This window comes from Bombus fervidus, chromosome 8 (genome assembly GCF_041682495.2).
Source record: "Bombus fervidus isolate BK054 chromosome 8, iyBomFerv1, whole genome shotgun sequence".
NCBI classification, from domain to species: domain Eukaryota; kingdom Metazoa; phylum Arthropoda; class Insecta; order Hymenoptera; family Apidae; genus Bombus; species Bombus fervidus.
Window position 1 is genome coordinate 4,281,912 of NC_091524.1, and position 23,230 is coordinate 4,305,141.

The 23,230-nt window shown below is 40.0% G+C and overlaps 1 protein-coding gene across 6 annotated transcripts in view; it reads right to left on the bottom strand.

The window, feature by feature from the left end:
- The window catches only part of LOC139989611 (glutamate receptor ionotropic, kainate 2), a 160,534-nt gene that overhangs the window by 6,929 nt on the left and 130,375 nt on the right, over positions 1-23,230 (bottom strand). For 2 of the 6 annotated variants that reach the window (XM_072008036.1, XM_072008035.1), the window contains exons 9-17: positions 20,885-21,088; positions 19,789-19,992; positions 17,792-17,896; positions 16,933-17,190; positions 10,104-10,301; positions 8,019-8,244; positions 6,587-6,751; positions 2,069-2,169; positions 710-919 (exon numbers count right to left, since the gene is read on the bottom strand). In XM_072008036.1, coding sequence (XP_071864137.1) covers positions 710-919; positions 2,069-2,169; positions 6,587-6,751; positions 8,019-8,244; positions 10,104-10,301; positions 16,933-17,190; positions 17,792-17,896; positions 19,789-19,992; positions 20,885-21,088 — 1,671 coding nt within the window. Of the gene's footprint in view, positions 1-709; positions 920-2,068; positions 2,170-6,586; positions 6,752-8,018; positions 8,245-10,103; positions 10,302-14,051; positions 14,190-15,350; positions 15,531-16,932; positions 17,191-17,791; positions 17,897-19,788; positions 19,993-20,884; positions 21,089-23,230 lie in introns of all 6 variants that reach the window. The other 4 variants (XM_072008038.1, XM_072008037.1, XM_072008039.1 and 1 more) reach the window with 3 other exon arrangements.

Consider the following 23,230-nt stretch of genomic DNA (forward strand, 5'->3'; position numbering starts at 1 on the left):
ATAAATAAATTTACTCCATGTACAACAGAACGTATATTTGAATCTAGTATTATCAAAGAGACAGACAGAGATACAAAGAAGAAAAGAAAAAAAAAAACGCATGAAAACGAGGTACAAAAGATATACGAAAGGACAATCAAGGGACAATTCTCGCGCAAGCACTTCCCAATTTGCAATACTCCCTTCTCGCGTTCGTGGCCTCTCGCGTTTTCTCTCCCGTGCGTTCTTACGTGTTTCGAAGTTTGATGAAAGAAACGCACAGATCTGTTGGTAGGCTCGATGGAGACTGTCCCTATATCACGGTAATCGAATCTTTCGATTGTTATGCTGGAAAATTGGCGTTGATATACCGACAAGGTACGTTCCCGAGCCAAATCGTTCGTTGATAATAATTCGCGTGGGTGTCTTCGTTACACGTTATTCTTTTTGAGATTGAATTACCGTGAAAATGGTACAGCTCCGCGTTCAACCGATGGCTTCTCTTTTCGGCTATAACAGAACCTCTTGTAATTTAGAATTTAGAATAGAACGGAGCGATATAACACTTTTACGTGTGACACACGTGTAAGTATAGAACAAGTAGATATAAAGGAAGTGCTACAGCCAGGTAAACTACCTTTTCAAATAACAGTAGGATATGGAAAGAGGCAAGAAGAAAAGCTGGAAGAGAGGCCATCGTTACGAGCCCGTCGTGAGGGACAGGACTTACACCATTTAACCGTGGTATCTCGATGCTCGGAATGTAGGTGGTCTCTTCGTGGCCGGTTGAACAATATCGCGTTCTCCTCCTGGTGGCACGCGGGCTGCAACGGTCGCACGGCACCGCGGCGTCGGAATTGCGCGCCTTCGCGGCTGGCCTCTGCCGCGAGCCGCACCGCACGGCGAACCGCAATTCCGAGGCCATCTCGGCGCACAGGGACTGCCGTGCCGCGGCGTCGAGTCGACGTTTTTTTCGTTTTGCCACCGATGCATGGACAGGGACCGGCAGAACAGGCACAACAATACCAACAAATGATACAGAAAGACGATCGCACCAGACGAGCTCGATACCATGCGATTCCTCTTGCGTACCAGGCCGCTTTTCATCGTGAATTTTCAATGTGAATCATGGTATGCTTGTGATGAGCTTCTTTACAAGTTATAAATGACGATAGGGTTGACGAAGAGTTAGAGAAAGTATTTAAGTAACAGTTTCATTAGTAACATTGTGTCACGTAAAGTTAAAATTCTATGTAACTTTGTGTTATATAGGACAAGATATAGAGGTAAATGTGTTTGATGTTTTATACTTTCGAGTTTGTCGCCGATTAAAACGAAAATTTTTGCGCTTTTATATTTTTTATTGTGCGTTAATATATCTTATACGTATTGAGAAGTGAAATTTTTCCAAACAGTTGGGTTTCGTTTCAAACAGCGATATGGTTTCATATAGCATTTCTTATCCTGTGTTGATATTCAAGGAGATCCAAATACTACAAAAAGCTGCAAAAACCCTCTTATCGTATGATATAAATAATTCTTTGCGTATCGAATCTCTGGTGAGTTTCGCGTTTCATAATCGTTTATTCTTTAACTGATTTTACGTAGGATTGATACACGACACAGCTTTTGGAAGCGTGTAATGTTTAGCATGCTTCATCTGTTTGCAAATTCATCGAACGGATTGATATGAAAGCTGTTTGATTGGTGTTTAACTCGCTACGTAGAGCAGTATCGCATTTAAATCAAACAAGTAGAACGGGAACGTGCGTGCTCAGACGAGCAAGCTATACCACGTGTAATCAAATAAATGTAACGTGATTCTGTCGTTCTACAGGCAAATCGCTCGGTCAAAAACTTGAAAATCAAACGGTAGATTTATACCATCGATATTCCATGCAATTGTCTTTCATCGAAGTTTTGAGATATAGCCGGTGAAAGATACGAAATGCGAAAACGATAGAAAAAAAAGCACACTGATGATGAGACGAACGGCCTTGCACGCAAAGAAGAGGAAAATACACTCATGCAGCACATACACGCGAAGCACGAAATCGCACGCAAGTATCTCGGTGCTTCGTTCGCTTACCCTGTCCGATTGGGCGTTCTTCTTGGAGTTCCAGCAGAACTCGAGGACTGCGACGAGGATAGCCAGGGCCAACCCGCAAACCAGCACGACAAAGACACCACCTGGAAACGAGGAAAACCGGAAGCTCATTATTTTATCGCCGCAGGCTGTCTCTGCTTCTTTTCTGGTGTTGCCCTGTGCACGTTTCACGGTTAATGTAGCTGCCAACCAGCGGACTCACCCAGTCCCTGGGATCTGTCCTCCTATCTATCACCCTCTGACCTCCCGTTTTCATCCTTCGTCGCCCTTTCCACGCCTGTCTATTTATCTATTTATCTATCCATCTGTCTAGCTTTCCATCTATACGACCCTATCGTTATTTACGTCTTTCTTCGCCCCCCCCCCGCCGTGGCCAACGTTTTTGTTAGCGTGTCTGAATCTACTCGTTTTCTTCTTCTCTTCCGTCACTCTCCTTTCGATGTTGCCCTGGAACTTTCACGAGAAGAAAAAGATCCACGCTGTGAAAGAAAGCTTGTGTATCGCGAGCTTATAAACATAGTCTGAAGGATGTACAATTCAATGGGAGCTTCCCTTGAATTTAGTGAAAAGTTTTTCGTCATGAAAATTACACGATTAGGAAGGGAATGTATTGTTATATTATCAGATAATTACGAATCCAAAAATATGTAATTTTTTTTCGTTTTATTATCAGTTTCGTGCGAATAGCTTTATTCGCACTTGTATAGTGTGAAGATTACATGATTTTATGCTATTAAGGATTATATGATCTTCCGTTACTATTGTGGCGTTTTTCTAATTGTCGCTGCTGTTCCGAGTATTACCATTTTTTGTATCTATGAATAGATATATATGTTTCTATTATTTTTACTATTGATAATTGCTTATTTAGATAATTAACTCAGCAGTATCATATCGTGTCATTTTTCAGACAGCTATATCTCATTTGCTGTTTAAAGAATTTTGATTATATTTTGCTAGATATAAAGTTGTGAAAGTAGAATAATCCTACAGAGTTTTTGGGATTCTATTGGAATTTATTTTCTATGACGATCATTTTGTATAGTTCGCGCGGTTGCACCCTGTCTCGATATTGGACCCAACGAAGTTTTCTCACCAAAACTTTCGATCCTCTGCAAATTACGAAGTCCGTTTGGAGCAGTTCAGCCGTGAAACATCCTTTCGCCAATTTTTATATCACAGTGGAAGGAATGTTGAATATAAAGATACTCGGTAATACCTTTGTCTCTCAAGTAAATTAATAAACCGTCTCTATGACTCGATTAGTCAGCTTTATGAAAAATTCCTTCGTCATATCGGATTTTTACTTCGTCTTTATACGAATCCAGACGTTTTCTCATTCCTCTTTTAACTGGATGAGATCCGCGAAATTCAAATCCATATGTATGCTTTAAACTTTACGTATCTCTGCACGTAGGCCAGTCCTTTACTATGTTTGTTTGCTTTCGAATCGGCTCGCCTAACTTTCTACTTAATCGTTGCACAGGTATTGCTACTTTTACCTTCGTTTCTCAGCGCTATATGCTACAGTGCACTGTTGCATTGCAGTATTATGTAAAACAATTTCCCATTAAAATTCCTTCGCTTTACCTCATGTTCTCCAGAGATAGTTCAGGAATTAGTGTTAGATTGTCTAGAAAATTCGTTGCAACAGTCAGGAAAGGTTCAAAAATCTACCATCCAACAATTTCACGCGTCTTTTCTTGAAAAATTGTACGTCTTTTTCACTGATGAATTCCCATTTTACCTGATAATTATACACAAATTCCTTGATTGTTCTATTTCTCCGGCTGTTATGCTCTTTTCTTAAATTAACCGTATTTTCGTATTTCGTATTTTTCTCCAAAGTTTGCCCAATTTTTTCTGGTTAGTATATAAAATTCATGATACTTTTTCCAATTGATCTAAGTAAATCGGTGCAAGTTCAACCACCGTTTCATTTCGCAATACGATAAGTACAAAGAATGGTGCATCCGTCACACAGAAATAGACGACGGTGTAAAACAGTTTTCTCAATGTCTACGGTGTAACTTCATCTGTATGCTAAGCAGGAACGGGTCCTTTCGTCATCGGCATTATTTGGCCGAGGAACGTAATAAGCTTCAACAGATCAGCCATATTTACATAACTACGCTGACGTCGTGATTTAAAGGACAATTCGTCGGAGATAGCAGAGTCTCCAGCGTGGTCGGCGCTTCTATTTTCTAACCAGTTTCTCTTGTCGTCACGATTTCGCGGTAAGTTGAAGAACGACGCTGACGTCTTAACGCCTGGTTATTACGCTACGATTCATGTTTCGCGTTGATAACTTCTGTATTCGTCACCAAATCAGGTCGAAAAGTACCTTTCAGCGTAGACGACGCCTTTCACGAAATTGAAACACGATTTCAGGTCGTTTAATGAAGCAATTAGAAGGAATAGGGCACGAACGTTTATCCAATGATTGCGTTTGCTCAGTAATTCTGATTATTTCGAGTAATTTTGGCTACAGCTTAATTATTCTCGGTTCATTTCAGTGTTATATTAGCTTTAATATTGATTTTGCGAGAGAAGATATTTGGTAAGGTTAAACATTGCCAGACGAAAATGTGGAATCGCTATGTAATTATTCCGTAGAATACAAAAATTAAAAATTTAGAATTCTCTTATCATAGACGAGTATTATAGTTAAGGATTTATCAAATTAAAGAGGATGTTATTTGAATGTAGATACATGCAAAACTCATATGTTACAATACGTAAGAATGTAAAATTTGAAGTCCCTGCAGATGAAATTGATGGTAAAATTCGAAGACTCTTATTGTTCTTTCTCATCCCTTGTTTTACAAATAGTCGGGGTGTCTTATAAAATGGTGATTAGCAGTGGTGCGACTGAAATTTCACGAGGTGTATGAGAATCGTTTGTCCTTTTTCTTGTCTTGACGAGTACGTTCGCGCTGGTGGCAAAGTGGGTACTTATCTAAGTTGCAGGCCAGTCAGCGACAAGGAGCGAAAGGAGAAAAAGGAGAGAAAGAATGAATGGCAGGAATTCTCCGCTAGTAGGAAAAAAAGAATAGAAGGATACAAAGGACCGGCGAGAGAAAATAAAAAGCGAGGATCTGTTGTGACTTCCATAAAATCCGGAAAGGGTTCCACGGGACATCCAAGAAAAATTCTCCACGAACATCTCGCGAGATTTCTCTGAGCTTGAAAGCATTCCAAGTCTTGTGTTGCACTTCCGCCGTGTCGACACTTTACTCTCTTTGTCGGCGTTTGTTGTGTGAAGTGTCCGCAACTAATGAACTGATTTTTCGAATCAAAAGAGCGTATCTTGATTTTTGTTTCTTCTGTACAAATAGAAATAAATAGCTAGCATTTTATTATATTTCATTTCCTTTCTTATCTCTCGATCGATATCCTTCCTTGAGTTTCGCAAAAGGGTTTTGGCAGTCTGGAAATGGCATGTTACGTAACTGTACTATATTCGATTGAAATCCATCCGTAGTTGATTATGTAACCTGACAGGCTCGCCGAAAGCCCACAAATTAAGTTAGTTACACACTGCACGGGATGCAGAAACGATCGGGACGAACCTAATGATTTCGACGCCACTGTTCCGTACACGTTTCATCGACCTCATTTACGTTCGTAAATTACGGAGTATAATTATAGCAAGTCTAGATCAACGATACTCAGTCATTCAAATTTTCAGGAAAATTCTATAGCACTTTTACCATTATATGTACATTGTACGGCTCAAATTCCCGATATGATCGTTATCGTGATTATTATCGAGAAATATCTTCGCTATTATTATACTTTAATAAAGAGACATTAAGTAAATTCAATTTTACTCGCATTATTTTATAATTACGTTTTTATTCCAACGTTTATTATTTGACGTGGACATTTTATAGGGCTTCCAAATTATTTCGGTGAAACGAATTCATTTGGATCGACTCGTTCCGACATAGACAGCCGTTTCACGCCAGTGACATCGATGACATTGTTTCGGTATTTCGAATTTAATTAACGGAACATTCGTTATATGAAAATTCTCCACCTCAAACATTTTACACCGCGCCAATTATGTTCTGTACAAAATTGTTTTCTCTATTCGCAGCAGGCATTGTTCGACACTGTTCTTCTCTGTCTATTCTGTTCAATAAAATCTGCAATAAAAATAACTAACGAAAACTTTTATCATCAAAGGACGCTATTGACAATTTCGAGTAAAAATTTTAACACTTTACCCAATATTTCACTCCCTTCTCCAGTCTTCGTAACTAAATTTACATGAAGATAACTAACGAATCTTTTTATCATTAAGAACCATTACCGATGACTTGGCATAATATTATTCCAACCCTTCACACGATACTTGCTACCTTAAAATTGGACAAAGTTATCTCCATACCTTCTTTCCTCCTGGCGATAAATTACAGCTTTCTCACAATCTCGTCCTTTTTCCTAAACGCGGAAAAACATTGTCAAATTGGCTAATTTTCAAGTTAGGCTCACCGATATTTTCGACTCCCAGCGCGTTTGCTTTGCTCTCCTTGCTCTTCTCGTCCCGGTTGCACACATCTCCGGTATTTTTCCACCATTTATCGTATAGAATCTGGATCACGCCCTTCTCCTGCAGCTCGAGAATCGCCAGAGATATTTTATCCCTCCAGGGCGAGCCTGCATATAAAACGGCTTCGTTAGGCTGGTCAAGGAACCGGTGATCCCGTCTTTGAAACGTCCCGACTTCAGAGAAACGTCTCGAGAAGGTGGAATTGCTCCGACCGGTCCTTCTCAGTTCCCCGAGGCGACTATGAAACGGAACGGAGAGCTACTGGATCTTTTCCCTCCTCTCTTAATTCTTACGAATCGCTCATTCAAAGCCAAAAGACGTACGACAGCTTCCGCTCGCAAGCTTGCGAGAAAACTTGCGAATGTTCGTCACGCGACCGACGATTCGTTATTAAAAACGGACCCAAGACGAGGCGTCGAAAGAGTGAGTTAAAACGCAGACACGTTATTCCAATTAAGAAAATTGCTTAGCGACCAGTCCCGTCTGACTATGTAGCAGCTCCGCGTAACTTTCAGCTCGTGTCCGCCCGCTGAGAAACCGAATTACACGGATTTAAAACTCGGACCCAGTGTCGTCTCCGCGTTAATTAAATCTCCTTCGACGAAAGAGCGCACGAGCAACGAACTTCGCCGAATTTCGCAACGAAAACGCCGGATCTCTTAGTCGTTGTGTTTCTTTCCGTTTCACAGTCATTCAAGCGCGATTTTATACTCGGGCGAACTACAAATCCTTGAACTTTACGGTGTTTGCCACGGAACGCTGTTCACGCCTTTCTTTCTCACCGCTTGCCACTAAATTCCGGTGCAATTTCTCGTGCTGCAAACTACCGCCGGGCGATATTAACACCGAACGATATTTACGTGTTTGTTTCGCCACGTGGCAAGTTTTCTTACGTAGTACACTGCTCAAACGGTACCAAGCTGGCCATTATATCGCGAAAGTGAAGCGTTCGACACGCTTTTGTACGTTTGCCAGGCTCGTTGTTTCTATTCACAATGCATGTGTGTTAATTAAGACCGCGAAACGTTAAACGTGAGAACAAAACGCGGCAAAGTGGTAGCATAATTTTCACAGAGCTAAATGCTTTGAGGGATGTTTTATAACGCGAAGAAGCTTGTATGCATTGCAAACCGAGCGATTACAAAATATTTTCTAAATATACAATTGTGAATTTATTACTCCACCGGGAAAGAGAATGATATTTTCTGGCACGTTTTATCAAGAATTTTTCAACTTTTTTACACAGAGTGGATATGTTGGGGAAGAGTGAATTTTCCTGCGAGTATAAAAAAAACAAAAAAGAAAAAAAAATGGACATTTCTTTATGATTAGATCGAACCGCAGAAATAGGCTTCGATTGTTTTCCGATATTACCTTTCGGGGTGGCAATCCCGTAACCTTTGCTGTCCAACAGGCCGCCGATTTGCGTGAGGTTGCAATCTCGTTGCACAGCGTAATCGAGCATGGTGGATTCCATCAGGAAAGCGTAGTCACCCTCGAGCACTCTTTTCACTCCGTCCTCGTAGCTTTTCACGAATACTGATGGCGATTTCGTTTCCATGAACTCCCACATCTTTTTGTATATTCCAATCTTCGAGTCCTGTTATCAAAAATATTACAATTATCGTTTGTCTGTTTGCGTGTGCGTTTTTTAAAAATATATATCATATCGGGACACTACAGATAATTTAGCACACCATGGTCGTGTTTTCTGTTTAATTGTTCCGCAACTGGTTATTTTCATTTTCATTATCATTTGAATATTTGTTTCAAACAAGCGCAGAAGGAATTTAATTTTGCCCTATTCCGAATTAATCAAACACATTTGTGAAGCATAGTATATTCGTGCTGTGTTTTCTGCCATTTGGAAATATGGAGTGTGTCTGTTTTATCTGGAAACACGTAGATATCTCGAAAACTACGAATAATACGAAAAAATGTTTGAAATAAATGTTGCACATTTTCAAACGGTAGATAAAAATCATGCCGATATTTATTATACTTTGCAATGACCTTGAAAAGCCATATGGAAATCACGGTTATATTTTAAATGGGAAGTATATCTTTTTATTCCATATTCTTGTTACCCACATTGCAATATTTTCGAAATACTACTCGTATTTTTTGCATAAACTACTACAGAGATATTAATTCTGCCGGAGGATGAGATAATATTTACCACACACACACACGCAGGTAATCGGTTCTTTTTCATAGTATACATAGTATATATACACCTCGTGGTGGTAGGTACATCAGGTAACGCCAATGCCTCCGGCATATCAAATTTAGGATTTAATATCTCGACAGTGGTTTATGCAAAAAATACAAGTATGTGGTGCTTTGAAAATATTTTGACGCAGGCTATAAGGATATAGGATAAAAAACATAATTTGCATAAGACTTTTCAAGGTTTTTGTATTACCCACAGTTTTCGAGATATTTACGTGTTTGCAGATAAAACGGATAGACTGTATATGTAATCGTGTACATTTTTTTTGAGGAGTATTGGTTACGAAATAACGAAGAGGATACAATCGATGCTACAAGGGATGCCTTTTTCAAATTTCTCCGACCGCGTTTCCAGTCATTCGAACACGGCGCGTGCTGAGTCTAATAACAACGTACGTCCTGAGAATAAATCAGTGACTATGGTGGCGCGCAAAGTGCTATTCCAATATCGCGATATTAATATAATTTAGCGGATACGCGTTGTTGAAATGTCGTTTCGAATTTAATAACGTTAAAAGTCGGCGTTAAAGGTTGGATATTCGACGAATTCACCGGAATGAAAGCTACCTCCCGTGATAATTAGTCGAATTTGTCTCGCATTATGAACGGTATGTTTATGGTTTTAATATTTCGAACGAATTATGAATGTACGCACGATTCACGTCCAACAAAATATCCGTAAGACTCGGTTGGAATGCGAATGAAAATCGTAGCTCTTGCGGAATGCTAGCTGCTACGTAGACAATGAGCCACGTGGCGTTAATTAATATCAATGAATTTATATCTTTTTCTGTGTTGGAAAAAAAGAAGACCAAACGTGAGACTACATTAATCCTATGATTCTATTGCATATAGGAGAAGAAAGAGGACAATTATAAGACAATGTTTGTTCTTGTTCTTGTTCTTATTGTTAGTTTTTGTTGCAACGTAAAAAGCTTTTATTTTGCATATCTGGACTTACATTACTTATACTCGGCATTTTTTGAGTCTACCACTGAAATTCTATAAAAATTGGCTTGATTTAACTAGTTTGATCCTCAAGTATAGAATTTCACGCAGGTAAGTTTCAACACAACTGTGTTAAACTTTGCTTTAGTTGCTAACAATGTTCTAAACTTTTGCATATCTGCAGAGATGTTCATTAAATCCGTCACTCACAACTTCTCGCATCTATTGATTTTGTATTTAAATTTCGTTTTAAACAATTTGACAATCTTTAATACTTACTCTGAAGAACGTCATCGTACTTCCACCCTCTAAAGTTCCATAGGAAATCTGCGTTTGTTCCGCGAGATCTGCCGCGTTCTCGATCGGCGTGATCATCCTCTCGACAGTGAGGAAGGCAGCCAAGTTCGCCGTGTAAGAGGAGATGATGATTAACGTGAAGAACCACCAGATTCCGCCAACAATTCTCGTGCTGGTTGCCTGATAATGACGATCGATAGGCCTCTTACGTAATGGAAAATTGCACCCCTTTCGCGAGCAATTCCTTCTCGGAAATCGTTCGAGCCGCCTTGAAATTGCAACCCTTTAACTACCGACCAAGTGGAATAGCGAAACAAGAAGTCGTTATTAGCCAATTTCTTTCATTATTTTTCCAAATTGGGTGCGTATAAATTTTTCACAATATCCATTATGAAACTTGTGTCATTGTATGAATTCTTCATATTGTTAAATATTTATTAACACTTAAGTGAAGTTCATATTTTCGTTCTTATCACTATATACTTTTTCAGATTACTTGATAATTTTGTTTATTAAATCACTATGTTTTAATTGTTGTTTTAATTAATTGTTAAAGTGGAAAATGCATGAACGCTGAAGCTTATAAAATTCTCCACTTACATTAAAGACTTTAAGAAGATTTATCAAATATAACGTGATGAAATATTTACGACGAAATATTGTATCGAAATAACTGGCGTTCGTCTGGCAATCGGTTTTCTTGCGAATGTCGCCTCGATATCGCATCTCCGTGCCCCGGAAGCCCATAAAGAGCCTCGACGATCAATTGAAACCACGTCAGTGGAGCATCGAGGTCGGGAGACGATTTAAGAGCTTCGTGTCTCTGCTACGTTCCACTCGAAGAATGCAATATGCGGTCTCATTTGCACCCTTCTGAGCCCACTAATGGCATATTTCGTTCCATTAGCCGTGGTACCAAGTGGTTCATGCTAACGATTACCGTGACTCGAAACATTTCTAAATATGTAATTCCTACTACTCTACGATATGAAAGACGTTATTCAAATTGCCATATAAGTAAGTACTATACTTACTTTGTGGTAAGTATACAAATACCTACACGGGCCAGTGTGTGTTTTGCAACCGCTATAGATCTTTTAAATATCTTCTACAAAGTATAATTTTCCTTGCTTTAATTTTCCTCTAGAAATATTTATAAAGACACTTGGCTGTTAACGCGAGGAAAAGAATGAAAGAAATGGAATAGAAGTGGCTGGTTTCGCTATACCCACAGCAGTAGAAAAGAAATTGCCCGTCTCTTGATATTTATTCATATCGCCAGCGGTGTCGAGGCAAATATCTCGCAGACTCGAGGATTACGCTGCTCTATTTTCTCTTTCGCCGTGTCACATCGGCGATACGACTTGGAAAATCTCTCGAACGATAAGTTTCCAGCGAGAGGAATTCTCGCGGTACCCGTGCGGCGCGAGCTTTTTCCCGCGCTTTCCCATTTATTCCAGCATTTTCAATGAAAGGAGGGGATCGCGATCTCGCACGAGCACTCTCGAATTTGACCTTTTTACGCGGATGTCTGGGATTCATCGAGCTCGTAGCCGCGTAGAATCGCCATTCTCCGTGAACTTCGCAACGACAACCCCGCATGTACACACATGCCACCAGAGCCGGCTAGCACCATATGTCGTACAGGTGTTTCTCGTCTCGTTAGAAACCATTTTCACCTCGCTGGGTATTATGTCTGTGGCCACAGGGAAGATTCAATTCAGTGGAAAAGGGTATATAGTAAACTCTTGGCGCACGAACAATTTCTAACTGTGTGTAATTCGGTACAAATTGGATTTCTTTTTGACTATATCACATCTGCTTGGAAAATGGTGTTAATCAGAAGGGGTTCTAAAATAAATCTTATACAGTTAGAGCGCTCTTATTGCTTTGCAACTACTTAGTAGCGGGTTTCGAAATTGCTACCAAGCGTGTAAGATGAATTAACCGCATCGTGGATCATGTAACGTTATTACATCAAGCTCGAGGCAAATTTTCAACGCCCTATAAAGCATTTTAACCCCTGCTGCGAATGTAGCTTCGTAAACAGTTATTACATGCAGTTTTTATCGCCGGACGTGGCACTTACGATGAACATGGCGATTATGAAATATGTTGTTGCAAAAATATGTTGTTCTCGAAGTTATCAACTGTCTCATCGAACGTTTATCGCTCCATTTATGCAACCTGCTAATCTATCAAACTTCGCACATGAACTAGAAAAGATTAGAAACGAAGATTTCCCATAGAAATCTCGACTACCAGAGAAGTTCGTTGTCGAATTCTACGCGAAACTACTTGCTCCACGTTCGAACTTTTCCCGCGCAGAGAGGACTCTCTTTCCTAAATGATTTGCAGAAATTTTCTTAAGCTTGCGAATGAAAACTTTTCAAATCGTAAGAAATCTATTCTAGCGGGAATTCCGTTGGATTTAGTCGGACTAACAGGAAGAAGGAGAAGCTGTCAGCGGAAACGATACGACGGAAGTGAGGCGAACGAAATGTAAGGTGCTTGGCTGCTATGTGCATGCAGGGGTGACATGCGATCTCTCGATACTCGATCGTTCTGTTTCTATCGAGATTTCCTGTCGTGTTCGTCGGTGCAACTAAAGTGTCCACGCTATTTTAATTCGTACTACTTGAATGAGAAAAGATCTTTCGTCTGCTTAAGATTCTGCGTATTCGATAACAAAAAGAGATATCTCTAGGGTGAATAAGGCACTTTGCTCTTCTATTCTCAACGTGAAGTAAAAGGCATACTAGACAAATAGAACGGTGAACATCCTCCAATTTTATCCGCGGATTATGTAAACGAAAGTATCTGTTTCCTGATCTCGTTGTGTCTACGTTTAGAGTCACACGATGTACTCATATGGTGCTTGAAACATTTCTGCGCTTTGTACGGTGTTTCTCGTTTGTTAAATAGGGAAGCTCGTTAGACTTCGTCCCATTTTATGGCTCAAGTTTGATGGATCATCTTCCTTTGAAATTTTTCGAAAAATGAGACTACTCGCTTTCACGGTCTTGGAAATATAATGAAATATTAGATAAACACGAGATTCGAAATATCTGTCTTTGTTTTATGCTCTGTGGTGTGTTTTTAACTAAAAAATAACATACATTAAGTTCTCCAGGAATCCAGTTTAACAAATGGAATTAGAAACCTAATTTCTCCAAAGAAAGCGCATGAAAAGGGATGAAAACACTTCCACTGAGATTAAAAACAACGGAAACTAGTGTCCTCAGAAACGCGAGAAGAAATTAGAGAAATTGCATTCCCTCGCCCTCTCCCCATCCCTTCAAAACGGACCGAATGAGACGAAACAAAGAAACCAGAAAATAAAGGCCAGAGCGAGGGCAAAGCTGCGTTGTTTCCGTAATTGTTTGGCAAATAAAACCAGGCTTTCCTGTGGCCCGGTTCTAAGCACGCAGTTAAGAGCACGCGGCTTGTGCCTCCACACTTGCCACCTTTATGACAATGCTACGAATTTCACGAGGTCGTTTTAAATGGTCATCTTTATGGCGGATAATATCGTTACAAGATACAAGTTACTTTACAGTCTCGTGATATCGTTGCTAGTTCAACTATGTGTCTCGAGATGCTTCTAGTCGATTTTAAATCATGAGAACTCGCGTTACCGCGTTGATCTCCAACTCTATATCACTCGCCCCGAGCTTTTTTATTCGTCAGATCTATACTCCATGTATCGCGAGTTTGACAACCTATAAAATTTATGAATCTTTCCGAGTAATCGTTCTACTAACAATTCACGCGAGTGTGTCGTTCTTCGTCGAATAACGTTGGTTTATATTCATAGATTCGAGATGAATGGATTCGTAGAAATCAACGAGCTTCCGATTGTGTGTTACGAAGGTTTTATTTGTACAAGTGACTGTTCTCGATTGCCGGACTCTGTGGTGACACGTTTACCTTGGGGTTGAGATCGCTGCCCTGTTGCATAAGCGTGCCGACTGTAAACCAGAAGCTGTTGGCCAGGGTGAACTCGTTGACCGTTCTCAGTAGAGGAATGTCGTCGCTGTCAGGATCCAACGCGCTCACGTGACTACCCTGATGACATCGGGACCCCCGCCAAGTGGTGCGAAATTTCAAGGACAATTACACAAGCTGTCCGTAAGTAGTTAGCGGTTATTCGAGCGATCGAAAGGGTCGTGAGTATCGAATAGGATTGTTCAACAATGCGACGTTTCAACGATGCTACAGCTGACTAAGAATCTCTATGATGGCTTTAGAATAATTTTCAGTATCGTAACAGTGATGCAAAAGAATTTCCAATTGCTCGTGCATACTTTTCGAAATTCATATCAACGTTATACAATTAATTTTGGTAACCTGAATGATTGAAACAATTTTTAAGAATATATTATACATTGAGATATTGCGAGGACTGCGAATATAACTCGAATTTTAATAGATCAATACGCAATCTAATTATCATTTCTTCCACAGACTTGATATTCACTACAAAACCTACAAATATTAAATCCTGCAGTTACGGGACATTGAGTTTTAAATTTTGAATTGAAAATTGAATTTTCATTGCGAGAATTGTCAAAGTCTTCTGAAATATAAACACTCTAAAGTTACTATATTGTACTTTAATTAGGCTAATATTGGATCCACAATTTGAGCACCATATTTCAGCACAGAGTTCTACGTATAGCTGTCAAGCACTGTAATGAATCCATACCTTCTATGTATTATAATTATGAGCTCATAATATCCATTCTTGGTCTTATATCATTGGAATATAGAGAGTCTCTTTATGAGCAAACAGGATGTGAAGAGTTAGTGTTTAAATGGTCTTCTAGACTGTCCTCGAATCATTGAAAATTTTAAAATCAACGTCTCTACCAGAAACGTACGACGATACGATCTCCTTTATATGTATCCTCGCAATACATCGTCCAATACCTTACTTGTTTTAATTGCATTGCGTTAAAAACCAACAACACATTCATCTATTGATATATTTTCTCAAACTTGCCAAAGATTTAAGAAATTTTTGTTTTTTTCTCATCTTAATTCACAATTGAATTATAACTTATAATGTGTAATACAATATTATATATTCTGTATGATGATGCTTTTTCTCCGCAAAAGAAAAAAATTAAGATTGAAATTTTAATTCGTCTTTTCACGACACCTTTCTGCGTCGATTTCACTCGATTCAATTCCATAGTCGATTAGCACCACTCGACGAGAGCCTACCTGTAGCGGACATTTGCAGCTTGGGCAGGGTGTCGGTTCAATCCATTCGTAAGGCGAGAATCTCGCCACTATCCAAATCGTTAGGGACACCATCACGTAAGCGCCCAGCATGGATAACCAAATCTCCACGGCGAGGGGATTCATGAACGAGAACAGCCTCGACGGCATTCGCCCGGAAACCTGCAGCAATTACACGTATTTCCGGATTACTAATCCCCGATTCTTCTCTCTATAATCTCCCTTTACCCACTTATCGCCCAGTAAAGCCCAATTCATTTTCTCATCTGCCGATTTTCCCCTCGTTTCGTGGTCCCCAGGCGAAACCTTTCTACGTCTTTTCCGTGTCGTTTATTCACGATTTTTTCACGCGAAAAACCATTTTTTCGAGGATAACTGTTTCAGCTACGTCCCTCTGTCAGCCTCGTGAATGGCGACGCAAGACGATCCTTTATCTCGCTGAGAAATCGGAGATTCCGTTTTCTATTCTTTGGCCCGTCACTAGCCACGGAATACAATAGCCGGTCTCAGCATACTGCAGAAGTTTAACCGGTAGACGGATTCCTTTATCCTTTCGTTTCTCTTTTTTCTCCGGTCGTTTCACCCATCAGACGAAACTGGAGCGCGAATCATCGTGATTTGGGCTGCGACTCGAGCGAATATGGACCGTAATACGGTTCGTCTCTAGCCCAGCGCTTTCGAATGCCATCGAGAGTCCACGGAAACCGCCGACAATCGGTGCTCCCAGACGTGACAGCTTCTGATTTCTGTTATTCGCTCGACGAAAGATCATCGATAAGTATTGGAAAATGGATCCGAAGGACCAGGTGGAACTAAATCGATAGCTGGATTCGCAAAATTGTTTGTGGATTCTGTAGAATATTTACGAATTTGTCGATCTTGTATGAACAAAGAAATTGTATTCCTCTTTGGTGTGCCAGTTTTCTTAGCCAAGCATCGTCAGCGTAATATACAGATATAAATAAGAAAAATATATTGCGTAAGGTCATTTAGAGAAATTGCGAGAAAAATATGAAATTCGGAGGGGAATGTTAATGGATCTCGAGATTATCGATAGAACATTAATAGCGGTAAAATATTAATGTATTATTCTAGCACGTTTATTTCGATTTTGTTTTATCTTGATAAACCAATCGCATTAATTCGTTACACATATTAATATATACTCTGTATCCTTTTTTTTAAAGTTACTTACACATAAAATGATATGAAGCCAAGTGATATGAAATCGAATGACGTTTGAAGGCTAGATATGGTCCGCATCGTATTTTCTACTTTTCTTATAGCTCTCCAATAAATCTTCAAACGACCTACATTTCTACAATCATAGAACATCCTTTCAAGGCTTTAGAGCGGAATACAACTGAGACACCTTGTGTATGACATTCTTATCTGTTCCTTTCGATTCGACCATCATTTTACAGAAATCCCCTAAGAATCCACAAACTTCGGAGCAGTTATAAAAGGAGCGGGACAAGGGTCTGCGCTTAGTCCGGGGTCCTCGTGACACGAAGTAATTGAACAGCAGAAATAGCCCAGTGACGGAGCATCTCGTTGAATGTACCTTGGGGTTGAGCCCGCTGCCCTGTCTGAGGAACGTGCCAGTGATAAACCAGAAGCTGTTGCTGACGCTAAACTGGTTCTCGACGATGTCGCTCTCTGCCAGACACGGGTGTGGATTGTTCCACTCGTACGGGCTGAATCGAGCCATAACGAAGAGGGTGAAGCTCACCAGCATGTACGCGGCCAGCACGTACAGCCAGATCTCCACGGCCAGCGGGTTCATGAAGGAGAACAACCGCGTTGGCTGGCTGGAGGGCACCTAAATTACGTTACGCTACGATTTTAATTAAAACGGATCCCATGCCACTCTCCCGCCGTACGGCGGGCCTTTTTCTCAGCAACGTTCTACGCTGACGAATCGATTTCATCGAGAATCTCGTCCCTATCACGACTCAATCCAATGCCGTACGAATAGTGCAAAAGAGTTTCACGATGATTCGTATCGCTTGGAATCGTATGGTTTTGATCGTAGAGAAAATATAATTTTCAAGATTTTTGTGAATCTTTGCAAAGCGTGATATACTTACGAGCTGCTCAAAATCCATATCGATCGATTATATAAATTGAAAAGTATGGCAAAGTGGTGATAGAAATACTGTTTTTGCAAATTTTCCTTAGAAACTACTGTATCATCTTCCGATAAATGAAATTACGTTTCTTGAGAATCGAACGTCGGTCCTGTATATGGTTAGTGAAATTAAGATGCTTACGGGTAGTGAAATTGATCAGTTTGGATTCTGAGTGGCCCGTACAAGATCGAGATTCTCGAAGATTGGTATATGTATACTATATTGCATCGTGAATGGAAGTTACAAGTTAGTTCATCATCATCGAATACACGAACGATAACAGCGACTCACCTTAAACAGAATTCCGATACCGAGATTCATGAACGGCTTGGTGAAATCTATCACGCTCTCCCGAGCGTAATTGATCGTCATAGACGCAACAGCCAGGTCCGCTCTCTGTGGGCAAAAGGGAAATTTCTCGCATGAAAACGGGGAGTTCTCTGTTTAGTTCTGCACGTTTCGTCGAACACGACCCGTCCGAAAGTTCAAATGGAAAATACTCGAAATTGAAATTCATTGAACGATACCTCGTCAGTATTGTCTGTGACTACAACACAAAATGATGATTCTTATATGCATCACCCTCGGCATAATATTTTTTAGCAGCAGTAAAAAGAAGGAAAGCGCGGGCGTTGTTTGTCGTTCGACGAAAATCATCGACAAAGACTCGCCTGGCAAATGTTCACCTAGGCAAACGTTTGCCTTGCAAAATAGCGAATGCATCTTTTATAAGCAGACCAGAACCTGGTACAGTGAGGTCACCGACGATGACGTCTTTCCTTCAAGACGATCTACTTACGGACCCGCCGGTTTCTAGGTTAAGGCGGCAGGCGCTTTCATCGTGTACAGATTGCCCTGCATCTTTTATGAACCGGCAATCTTCGAAATCCACCATCCATTTGTATCGCAGTTGCGGTTAGACGTACGAAATACGGCCACGAGCCATCCGCAACCTTGGCGCCCCAAGGCGTGACGCTTATCTTCCCACCACAGAAAATGCTCAGCTTTTTCTCCCCTTTCATCGTGCATTCTCGCTTTTATATCTTCAACCTTGTACACGAGCGTTTCTGTCGCTTTAAGTTACGTCTTTTGTGTGGTTGTGTCATTCGGTCGATGTCAGACCAAATACAGGGTTATACTACTTAGGTTCCAGACCTTCGTAGTTTCGTTTGCTCGCCCGTAGGATGAAATATGGTATTGCTTCGATCGAATCATTCTGTATTAGATATTACCGTTAAGAGGATGGAATTATAGGTAATAGAAATTACAGGGAATTCAGCAGCAGCTTAACAGAGTACATTGCGTTGCAATAGCGAACGACTAACGGCGATGTAATTAATTTCTGTTGGATCTTTAATAATTCAGTATAATATCGTGTGTACGGACAGCTTTGCCGTGGATTAAACTCGACGAATTTTTGCAACGGGACATTAATATTCCAGGAAAATCCTTGGTCGAACCGATCGATAGTAACGGCCGTGGCTAGATGCCTTTATAAATTATCCGACGGCTGTTAGAGCAGTCGGCTACATGAGATTCTAACTTAATAACCGTGTCCTTTTACAATTCAGATGTCACCCGGTAACATCTGCCCGATGCGATGGTCTCTATGAATTGGAATATCCGATACGTGGCTGCCCGTTAGAAAACGCCAAATTAGATGCTCCTCTCAGGCTTCAAGCATGCATAATGAAAGTCTAGACGGGATGGATTTATTACGACAGCATTGGGCCGCTACTTTGCATATAAAATTGTCCGCAGCACTTCCTCCCGCGTCTGTTACTTTTTCCTTTCCTTGCTCGCGAAGACATACAATTTCATCGAGTCACCTTGGTAACAGAATGCGCGCTTCGGGCAAACATGATAAGATATTTCCTCTTCTGTAATAGACTTTACATTGACAGTCGAACAATCAGCTTGTATACTGTGTATTTAGATATTTTGTATCCGTCTGAAAGCTTCGTTTTCGCGAGAAACATTAAAAATTTGTCATTTTGAAAGATTTGGCGGTTCTAGCGTTGAATTCAAGTATGTGTCGAAACCAAAAATTTCAATCTCTAATTTCTGACTTATGTTTCCCAATTTTTGGAATATTCCTTCTATTCTTCATATTTTGCTTTTCTGCTCTTTATTGTTATTTCAGATCAATTTCACGATTGATCTACCGTAGCATTTTGACAATTTTATACACAGTTTCTGTTTAATATCGACCACGAAACGCATAACGTCAACACAATTCACAGAGACGACAGAAATAATGAGCTTTCCGCATGTGAGGAGAAGTTTACCTTTTCCATAAGTTCCCTAACGATGCCGTTCCATTCCTTGGTTTTCGGGTCGTAAACACCATACATATGATCGGGGACTAGTCGTATGGCATATTGGAACCCGACCTGGCCTGCGATCCACTTCAGCAAATCGATGCAGAAACCCTCGAACCTTGCGTTTCCCGTCAGATTCTTGTCTTCCTTTACCATGACGTACGGTTTCTCCTGCGAGAAGATAAGATTCCTTTGATGGATCACCCGCACGCAAGTGTCGCAAGATAAACAGACAAACGAAAGGGAAGAGCGAAATGGAAAAAGGAAAATGGCAGCCACGAAACTTGGCTAGGGGATGGAACTCGGCTTTCTTTTACCCAAGGAGAAGATTCTTATTCAACGATAAGACCCGGCATCGACAGTATGAAACGTATAGCGTTTGGTATCATTCGGCGTTCTAATTCGAACGATTCGGATGGAAGCTTCTAACTCTACTTTTCTCTCTCCCTTTCTCGTCCTTTTCATCTTGGAAAATGGAGAGGGCGGGACTACTTCGTATCTTCGCGACGATTTCTTTCTGACCATGGAACCGAGTGAAATTAGTTTCTTTCGAGGAAACAGGCTTTTCTGCTTCTGATCAGTAGGAAAGGATATTCGAAAGGTAAATAGTAACGTCGTTATATTTATTATTGAGAGAAACGACGTCTTGAAAATTATTATTCTGTTGAATAATTAATTTAGATGAAAAACAGTTTTGAAGAGTGTTGCTAACTTCGTTATTTCTTATGAAGGTAAAACTTAACTACAGATTTAATAACATTTAATTACCATTTAAGATCATTGAAGAATTCTTTAAAGAATTGAAAAGAAATATATAAGGATCAATAATGTTCTTCAAGATTATGTCTCGTTCAGACCATAAAAATTCTATAAAGATAGGACTAAAAGGCTGATGAAACGTGAAAGAAAATAATAGAGAGTGATAGAAATTATATAGTACAATGTAATAAAACTTATTACGAACTTGTTCACGTTTGGTACAAAGTACTATATAAAGTCATACTGATAGTGTTTCATGGGAACGTAATGTGGCAGGCGCTTACACAAGCATCCTACTAATTACCTCTCTCGTCATAACGACCAGGGTGATATTAGTGGCGGTGGTCTCGTAAAAAGCACCAACGTCGGTCACGTTAACGCCCGATCCGGGCTTCCACTCGCCCACCTTCACCAGCTCCTCCTTCTTCAGCTTCAGCAGATCGAGTTTGAAGTTATTACGCTTCCCTTCGTTGAACTCGATATGTCCGGTTAGGCCGTGTAAACCTGCCTGCGAACAGAAATGTTCGTAACCCTAAATTCCACGCCGAAATGATCCTTCCATTCACTTTTCTTCTATAAGTTTACTCAATACCATTGAAAAATTGTATAAGAAAGTACGAAAAAATCCTATACGAAGAAATTTCTATCTTATAATCAAGAATTCTGTATCTCTCAAAATTTTTCTGCAAATTTCTCGCGACCCAAATTTTCCTGAATTGAAACATCATTCTCATCAGATGAGAATTTTACCAAACATTTCCGCAACAATAGATAGCCAAGCTTGGACTTGTTTCGTGTGGCATAATTAATCGTCGGATCGCGACTCGACCGCTCCAATTCTCCAGCGCATAATCACTCGATAATGAGACAACGTGTCGTTGTTCAATGTTCCAGCAAATTACCAATAGTCTCTCTTCAACGTATTTTCTGCTCTCTGCTTTTGCACACGAACGATCATCGTCTACAATGCGGGTATCCGAAAGAACTTTGGAAATCCTCTCCGTTAATTACCACCCGGGAATCGCGGTCTGCTTAATTTACGAGGTTTTTTTTTGTAGAATCGTCAGAATTGCCTGGACCAAATTTCGACCAATTATATCTTCCGAACAGTGTTTTTATTGAGCTTGTAGCTCGAGTTTCACGAAACAGCGTAACCCAATTTCTTCGTCGTTTCGACTAGTTATCGTTTTCATGGTTCCGCGAACTTCGTGGGAGACAATGGGAATTTAATCTCTATTCTTTTCTGGTTTTTGTCACCACTCGAATCTATTGTATTTTCATGAATTTTAATTTCTTTCTTTACAGATTATTTTTTTTTCTTCCAGGCGGCGTGAAATTATATAATCTCAAGGGGTCGATTCTAAGTCTTCCGTAATATGACGCGCTTGTTTGCCGAATAGTATTGGAAAGTACACCGACCGGAAGTGACCTATACAACGAGCATCGTATAACGCGAACCCACGCCCTGCTACTCATCCAGCAGATTCGTCTGTTAATTGCTTTTGCATCTACGTCCATGCCGGTGTAAAATCGTGAACCCGTTTTCACGTACCAACTGTCCTGGAAACAGGAACACGCCGATCTTTCGGCTGTTTTCGTCTCGTCGAATGCTTCGGGCAACTTCACTTCGAAGGTGCATTGACGACTTGAATAAATCTCGAATAAATTGGTACTATATTTTCTGGTACAAGTATTTCATAACGAAATTGATATTTTAATATTTTATGTTCCATTCTTTTTTTTTTTTTTTAAGATATATAACGCGTGACAGGTAATTCGAAGCTGTGGAAAGTGATTTATGAGAAGGTGTTTCGAAAAATTTATATCTTTGACAGATAAAAATATCACAGCTTCTGTTTCCTCACTTTTCTAATATTACTTGGCATACGAAATACCTCGTGCGTGATCAATTATATCTAGACTACGTATATTTATGCAAATTCATATTTCAATTTGTTTCACCATCTAAATATTATACGAGTACTTTGGTTATATAGTGAACATGCATTTATAATATATTCTATACATTTTTGAACATTTGAATTATGCATATATGCATAAACATACGCAGTTTCGTCGGACCATTTGTATCTTTAATTCTTTAGCCAGAGATAAATTTTAACAGGGAGACTTATACTTTCATTGCGGCTCCTCTAAATTTGGTTGCAGATCTTCTGCATCGCGTGTTATATTTTAGCTATCCGGTCTTTTATCCTTGCCTAGCATCGTAGACAGCAACGAAAACGTGAACAAGAACTTGCAAAGTTATATCATCCCTGTAAATTTCTCTCGAGCTTGGCGAGCTAGGCGAGGTCGAGGTTATAGGTAAACATTTTCTTGCTTGCTCGAAGAAAAATCAGGTGCGTGGAAGGAATACCGAGCAGTGGGAAAGCAATATCGCTGTCAAAAATCTTTCGAGACTCGTAAAATTTGATTTTCAACTTTTTTTCGAGGGTGCACAAGAATGTCTTTTTAAGAGCTCGTTGACCACTGGATGTTTGGCCACAGACGTGCGCTTCTCCACTGACGCTCGGGACGAATATTTGCTCTGTTCTTAGAATCTTTGTGCAGTTTTATGTTTATATTTTATGTTTTATTTTTAATTTATTTATATCTATTTTTATGTTTTATGTTTATGAATTTAGAACTT